The sequence below is a fragment of the Papio anubis genome, chromosome 17 (assembly GCF_008728515.1).
Source record: "Papio anubis isolate 15944 chromosome 17, Panubis1.0, whole genome shotgun sequence".
NCBI lineage: Eukaryota > Metazoa > Chordata > Mammalia > Primates > Cercopithecidae > Papio > Papio anubis.
Genome location: NC_044992.1, coordinates 6,135,800 through 6,143,802, shown reverse-complemented (window position 1 = coordinate 6,143,802; position 8,003 = coordinate 6,135,800). Strand labels below are relative to the sequence as shown.

General features: G+C 51.5%; 1 protein-coding gene across 11 annotated transcripts in view; it reads left to right on the top strand.

Annotated features, from left to right (window-relative positions):
- Positions 1 to 8,003, top strand: part of KIAA0753 (KIAA0753 ortholog) — a 74,393-nt gene that overhangs the window by 10,533 nt on the left and 55,857 nt on the right. For 5 of the 11 annotated variants that reach the window (XR_002517956.2, XR_638857.4, XM_021928651.2 and 2 more), the window contains exons 1-2: positions 5 to 118; positions 5,472 to 5,632. Coding sequence is in view for 9 of the 11 variants with exons in the window: in XM_021928651.2 (XP_021784343.2) it covers positions 5,537 to 5,632 (96 nt within the window). In the remaining 2 variants the exon portion in view is untranslated. The other 6 variants (XM_009189493.4, XM_031657323.1, XM_009189495.3 and 3 more) reach the window with 4 other exon arrangements.

The following is an 8,003-nucleotide window of genomic DNA, read 5'->3' as shown; positions in this document are numbered from 1 at the left end:
AACGGCTCCCAAGCCGCCCTGCGCCTGTTGCTATGGCGACTGGGCGGGCGGCCGGAAGCGCGGCCTAGTTGGGGCCCCCCTTCCCCGCTTCCCGGTAGCGGCGCCTCGCCCCAGCCAGGTGGGCTCGGGATGGGGCTAGGGGGGATTCTGGGAAGCTGCTTTGAGTCATGGACCTGGGGGAGAGGAGATCTGACTCGGAAAGCCTTTGTTGTTTTGTCCCCCCAATTACCTTTTCTGCCGTCTAGGCTTTAGGGGGGCCTGGGGCTGGGGGCGGGTTCCTGAGACTGGGCGGGGGTGGGATGGGTGAGGGGCTAGGAGGGAGAAAGGCTGCGAGGCCGGAGCTGAGTGTGTGAGTGCCTGTGTGGAGCAGCTTAGGGAGCGAGGTGCTAAGACAACCCAGGGCCGAGGTAGCGAGGAAGGGAACTGCTCTGAGCTATGAGCCGGGCGACTGGCCGTGGGGCCTTGCCCAGGCTGCGCCGGGGAGAGCAGGGGGCTAAGATGCCGGGTCGCTGCGTGGGGCCCAGCAGGTCGGGGCGGGGAGTTCGGCGGCCGTGGGGGAAGAGACGGGGCGCAGGGACGTCCCGGGGCCGTGGTGCAAGGCGCCGGGCGAGGTCCTTGGAGTGGCAGTCGCGCTGTGTGAGTGCAGAAAGGGCGCAGGGCTGTCAGCGCCCGTGGGGGACGAGACAAGCGGCGGAGACAGCCGATGCCGCCGGGGCGAATGAAGCTTTGGAAGCTCCTGGCCCCCCAGGCTCCATCGAGGCTGCAAGGGACCCTGGGGCTGTGTGGGTGAATGGGGCTGTTGGGGAGCCCGAGGTGGTGGGGCCTGCCGGGGCTGTGTGGGTGACCGGGTCTGGGGAGGAGGAGGCCGAAGATAGGAGTCCCCGGGGCTGCGAGGGAAAAGGTCGCCCAGGATCTCTGGGCCATGAGAGCATTCTGCACCTGTGGCTGAAGGTGCAGGCTATGAGGGCCGCCTCGGGATGTGGGGAAGGAAGTAGAGTCGAGCTCCATCCCGTGCCTGTCGGAGAGGGACCTGTCGAAAGGGGTGTTCCTGGCCGAGCTTCCTGGGTAGAGACAAGCCGTGGTGGTCTTACAGGGCCCTGGGTGAAGGGCCAGGCAAGGGGGATCCCTCGGGCCCCCTCAGGGCCTACAGTTCTGGGCTTAGGGGCAGCTTACGAGAGAACCTTAGGCTTCTGTGGACAGGGACAGGCTGGGAGGGTGCCTCCTCCTGTGAGTGTGCCTGGGGCTCTGGCGTCAGGTTCTGAGATGGCCCCGCACCTGTGGAGGGGACAAGCTGTGGGGATTCCTGGGACTGGGGAGGAGATAGGCTATGGGCTTGTCCCAGGCCCTTGTGAAAAAGAACAGGCTGTGGGCGAGCCTGGGACCGTGGGGTGGCCTGGGGCTGTGGGAGCGCCCAGAGCCGTGGAGGGAGAGCTCGGCTGCGGGGGTGCTGCAGGGCTGTGGGGGAGAGGACATTCCCCGCAGATTCCTGGGGCTCTGGCACATGAAGCAGTCTGTGGGGCCACCCCTGGCGTATGGGGGAGGGGACAGGCCGTGGGGGTGTCCGATGCTGTGGAGGAGGAGCCTACTTCTGTGGGTGCCACAGGTGTGTGTTACAGGAGACAGGCTGGGGAGGAGACAGACTCTGTGGGTATGCCTGGCCCGTGGGGCACGGGACACTCTGTTGGGGTGCCCTGTGCTACTGAAGAGGAAACTAGATGTGGAGGTGACCCAGGGTTCAGGGAAAGGGGACAGCCTGTGTGGGTGGAGACAGGCTCTGGGGGTGATCCAGGGTCACGGGGAGCTGCACAGACTGCAGAGCCATCATGTCCTGGGGAGCAGGCAGCAGGTTCTGGGGGTGCCCCAGGCCTGTGGGGGATAGAACAGGCTACAGGGGTACCCAGGGCCTTGGGGAAGGACACAGGCTGTGTGAATGTCCCAGGACTGTGGGGAGCGGGACAGGTGGTAGGGGTGCCCCAGGCTGTGGTAGTACGTGGAGCCCTGGGAGAAGAGCTGAGCCACAGCGGGGCCCTGGGCCTGTGGGATGGACAGCAAGTTCTTGTGGGGCCCCCAGCCGAGGCAGTTCCTGGGCTTGGAGAGGAGACCTGTGGTGGGAATGTCCTGAGCCTGTGGGAAAGGAGGCAGGCTGTGGGGGAGCCAGAGAGTCTGGGGCCTCCAGCTTTAGGGGTCCCTGGGTCTGTGGATCAGGAGGCTGGCTATGGAGTTGTTTCATGTCTGTGTAGGAGGAGGCAGGCTGTGGGGGTGTCTGAGACGGTGGGCATACCCAGGGCAGCAGATGTGGCCCAGCACAGGTGTGCCACAGCAGGGGTCCCCATGGCGCTGGGTGTGCCCGGCTCTGGAAAGGCGCCTCCCGGAGTGCCCGCTGCTGTGTGGGCGTCTGGCCCTGTGTGTCAGGAAGGCAGCTCCAGAGACATTTGGAACCTGTGGGAAAGGGCTCGGGCTGCCAGAATCTCTCTGGCTTCAGGGGGACCTGTGGCTCGGGAGGAGCTGTGGTCTGGCGGGGAGGATTGTGATTCTGGGGCCTTCTCGGGCCCATGGGGAAGGAGACAGACTATTGGGGTTTCTGTGGCACCTGAGGGGCCTGGGCTTGGGGAGGAGACTGACTCTGGGGGTATCCCAAGACCTTGGGGACGGAGACAGAGGGTAAGGACTCCTGTGGCCACCGAAGTGCTTCTGGCCCCTAGGGCTCCTGGTTCTGTGGAGCTGGAGCCTGGCTTTGGGGGCTTCTCAGGCTTGTCGGGGAGGCAGCAAACTGCAGGAATGCCTGGCACTGTGGGGCTGTCTGCAGCTAGTGGGGTGCCCGTGGCTCCCAGGGTGCCTAGGCCTGTGCAAGAGGAAACTGGCTCAGAATTGTGGGGCAAAGGAGAGACAGTGGGTGGACCTGCAGATGCCAAGGGTCCCACAAGGATGGAGGTGCCCACCTCGACCAGGATGCCTGGGCCCATGGGGGAGAAGACTGGTTCTGGGGGTGTCTCAGGCTTGTTGGGAGGCAGACAGACTACAGGAGTGTCCATGGCTGTGCGGCTTCCGGGGTCTGTGGGGGAGGGGACCCTCTTTGAGCGTGTCTCTGGCCTGTCTGGAAGAAGGCAGACTGCTGGGAGGCCTGTAGCTGCTAGAGGTTCCATGGCTGTGGGAGTGCCCACAGCTCCCGGGCTCCCTGGGCCAATGTTAGGGGATACCGGCTCTGGGGATGACTGCTCAGGCATATGGGCAAGGACACTGGCCACTGAGGGGCCCACAGCTGCCAGGGTTCCTGGACCTGTGGAAGGGGAGACAGGCTCTGAAGGTGTCTCAGGCCTGTGGAGAAGGAGACACAGTGGAGCCATTCCCGAGGCCGGGAGGGTGCCTATGCCTCTGGGGGTGCTTGCAGCTGTAGGAGCTCCCATGGCAGGGCGCACACCTGCTGCGGTGTGGGTGACTGGGTCCTCGGGAGCAGAAGCGGATGTGGGTGTCTCAGGTGTGACCATGCTGAGGAGACAGTCCACAGGGGGAGTGGGGGCTTCAGAGGACGAGACAGGTGGTGGGAATATTCTGGGACTGGCCGGGAGCAGCCAGGCTGTGGGGGCATCTCACACTTATGTGCCCGGGACCAGGTTATGGAGTTGTCCAAGGTCTGTGGGGGAAGAAACGGCCTTTGAGAATGCTCTAGACATGTCAGGGACAAGAACAACTGTGGGGGTACCCCCAGTTTCAAGAGAGGAAATAGGCCTTGGCCATTTCAGAGACCACCTACAGCCAAGTGGGAGGAGGCTGGCTGGAGAAGTGTCTGCAGTCAGAGTGAGAGGGAGCAATTTGGGAGAGAGTTATGTGGGGGAGGCTAGATTGAGGGGGGCGTTCCGGTAGTGTGTGTAGGGAAGAAGTTGGGGCTCTGTGGGAGGGAACAGGTTAGGGGGAGGTTTGTCCTGGGTTGTGGATGAAGCACAGGCTGTAAGGGCATCTCGGCATGGGGGAGAGAGGGTTTTTGTAGAGATGCACCAGGTTATGTAGAGGGACAAATTGGGAAGTTTCCTGGAGCAGTGGGAAAGGGCCAGATTGCAAGGAGAGTCCCAGAACTTTGTATAGGGGGACAGTTTAGGGCTGGGTGTCCCTGGATTTTGTGCGTGTGTGTGTGTATGTGTGTATGTAGCATCACTTGAGGCATCCTGGAACTGTGGGGATCACCTAGTTTTTTTCTAGTGGAGAATGGACTGTTTGGCCCTTGGCACCTAGAAGCAGCCAGGGGAAAGTACTGACCATTCAGAAGTTGCAGATCCCTGGGCTCCACTTCTGCAGACTTCATTCTGCAACTCCAGCCGCGCAACCCATGCCGATGTCAAGCCAGTTGGGATTGCCTCGCTCGTTTGCCTCCTCCCGTCTGCTTTTTTCACCATGTGTCTACAGCCTTAGAAATAAGGACTCTTAAAAGCTGTCTTTATATTCCTAAGAAGTATCTGTCTTTAAGCAAGTCTAGTCTGCAAATTTTGGATTTATTCAAAAGCTTAAATTAGGGGTTTTTTTAAAACCTTGAATTTCCCAATTGATTTACTAGCAGATTTTTTGAGAGAACGAATTCCCCAGGGATTTAAAACTAGTCAGTTCACAGAAAATCGGCTTAACAAACGCTAAATTGTGTACTACGCTCAAAGCACTTTGTTATGGGAAATAGAAGAGCAAGACAAGGCCCTTCCCCTCAAGGTGCCTTGTCTGGCTGGGAAGATGCGACATACACATGTGAAATAGGTAAATAACAGTATGAGACAACACTATACATGATCAGTATGTGAGTGGCAGGGATAGTAAAGTCTATAATGAGGACTTCAGAGTAGGGCAAGGCAATGATAAGGGTATAGCCCTTGACAGCTTACCGAGTGCTTTCATATCTGTTATCTTGTATACATATATGTAGGGTGGGGGAAAGATGGGGAGAAATGAAGATTGAAAGAGATGATTCAGCTCTCCAAATGGCAGATCCTGGCTTGAATCAAGGAATTCTGATGCTACAGGTTTACTTAGAGTCGTTGAGCGTTGTGTGCCTTTGGGCCACCCAGTAGAGTGAAGCATACTGCTTTCTGACTAGTATTAAGACTTGTTAATATAGGCTGCGTGTCCAGAAACCACCCTGCTGGGACGTGCTATTTTACCATGGCAAAGCTCTGTTTTGGGAATAACCTCTTGCTGGAGACCTTTGAGATTTGAAATGTGGAATGGAAAGGGATCAAGAGATTATTATTAAAATAGTAAGTGTTCCCCTATTTTTTTTTTTTTTTTTTTTTTGAAATTGGGAACTTCCAAAGTGTGGTTGCGTTTACAAATGGAGGAAACTATCATTTACCTGTGTTTAAGCAATCACTCTCAGTATGAGGTTGCTATTGGCTACTTCTAGTATATTGCTACAGGCACATGGCACTGTGTTTTATCTATTCTCTTCCCTTGTTTGAACGCTGTTGGTCTGAAGTGGCTTTGCTTCATTTTAGGAATGGTTTTAGGGAAGACTGTTGCCTGATGACAAGGCTGTCACTATTGTTGTGTACTACCTGCCATGATGGGACCAGGCCAGCCAGCTTCCACCTGTGTTCATCTAGCACCTAGGACCCAACTTGATGGGAGGAGCGATCCCACAGTTCTTCAGACCCAGGTAGTTCTGGTTTTGCCTGATTTTTTTTATTAAATATTTCAAACATAAAGAAAATTTGAGAGAAAAGGACAATGTAACACTTTTGAAATCACCTCCTAGATTCAGCAATTGCTGACAATTTTTTCTGTCGGTTTTTCTACCTACTCAACCGTCTGTCTCTAAAATTTTTGCAGAATCACCCCAAAGTAAGTTGCAGTCATGACACTTCTAAATATTTGAGAATACTTCTTCTAAAAATGAACTCTCCTACTTAATCATAATACTATTCTTAAACCTAAGAAAATAGACCCAAAAAATTCCCTGTTATCCAATAACCAGCCTTTATTCAGGTTTATTCAGTTGTCTCAAAAATGTCTTTTCCCCTAGCATTATATTATGAAAATCTTAAAAAATACAGCAAAGTTGAATTTTACAATGAACACCTAGATTCCATTATATTTCACTCATTTGTTTCATTGCATATCTGTCACTCAGTCATCCCTCTGGAGATCCATCCATCAATCCATCTTATTTTTTGACACGTTTCAAAATCAATTGCAGACATGAATACCCGAACTACTTCCGCATGCATATTGCACATTAGAATTCACTCTGTTTAGGGCCAGGCGCAGTGGCTCACATCTGTAATCCCGGCACTTTTGGAGGTCGAGATGGGTGGATCACCTGAGGTCAGGAGTTCGAGACCAGCCTGACTAACATAGTGAAACCCCTGTCTCTCCTAAAAATACAAAAAGGTGTGGTGGTATACACCTATAATTGCAGCTACTCAGGAGGCTGGGGCAGGAGAATCGCTTGAACGTGGGAGGCGGAGGTTGCAGTGAGCCGAGATTGTGCCACTGCACTCTACCCTGGGTGACAGAGCAAGACTCCATCTCAAAAAAGAAGAAAAGAATTCACCCCATTTACTGATTTTTTTCTTTCAATATACATATTATATCAGAAATGGTGTAATGTACACGTTACAATGTGTACATCTTTTCACATTTGCTGAGTTTTGACAAATGCATACATATGTGTAACCCATACCTCTATCAAGATTCAGATCATTTCTATTATCCTAAAAAGTTCTCTAAATGCCCCTTCCTAGTCAGTCCCCACTCCTCCCCTCCAGAGGCAGCCACTATTCTTATTTTTTCCATCACAGATCAGTTTTCTCTGATCTAGAACCTTATATAAATGGGATTTTTTTTTTTTTTGGTGTTAAGACTTATTTCACTAGCTGTAAAGTATTTGAGATCCATCCATGTTATTGCATGTATCAGTAGTTTATTCCTTTTTAATCCTTTTTTCTCATTCCGTAGTATAAGCATACCACAGTTTGTTTATCCATTCTCCGATTAATGGATACCTGGGCTGCTTCCAATTTGGGATTATTATAAATAAAGCTGCTATGAACATTCTTATACAGATCTTTTTATGAACATGTTTTCATTTCTTTTGGGTAAATACCTAACAGTGAAATTGCTGAGTCATGGAGTAGGTGTGTATTTAGTTTTATAACAAACCACTGGACCTTTTTACAAAGTGGTGGTACCGTTTTACGTTCCTGCTGAGAATGTATGAGAGCTCCAGTTGCTCCACATCTTTGTCAACGCTTGTTGTTGTCTTTTTAGCCATTCTGGTGAGTGTTTAATAATATCTTATCGTGGTGTACAAAGAAATTTAAAAAATTTTTTTGACATAATTTTTTGATATAAATTTCAGAATGAAATTTAAATTATGAAAAGTTGCAAGAATAGTCCACAGAATTCCTGGATACTCTTCTCCCAGATTCCTAAAATGCTAACATTTTGCTACATATTCCCTCCTTCTCTCTCTCACTATCTCTGTACACACATATATTATTTTCTAAACCATTTAAGAGTAAATTGCAGGCACGGTGCCCTTTTACCTCTAAGTATTTTTTTCCTAAAAATAAAGAATTCTGTTATATAACCATAGTACAATTATCAGAATCGGGAAATTAACATTAAGTGAATATTATCATGTAATCTGCAGACCTTACTGAGATTTTGTTAGTTGTCCCAATAGTGTCCTTTATAGCAAATGAAAATCCAAGATCATAACGTGCATTACATTGTCATGCCTCTGTAGTCTCCTTTAGTCTGATTCCTGGGTTTGTTTTTATGTTTTGTGACATTGATTTTTTTAAGAATATAAGCTAGTTGTTTGTGGATTTTCTCTCAATTTAGATTTGCCTGATGTCTTCTCACAATTACGTTCAGGTCATGCACTTTTGGCAGGAGAACCACTGAATGATACTGAGTGCTTCTCAGTGCACCCTATCAGGAAGGACATGCTGCCAGTTTAGTCCCATCACTAGCGGTGTGGACTTCCGTCATTTGATTAAGGTGGTATCTGCCTAGTTTTT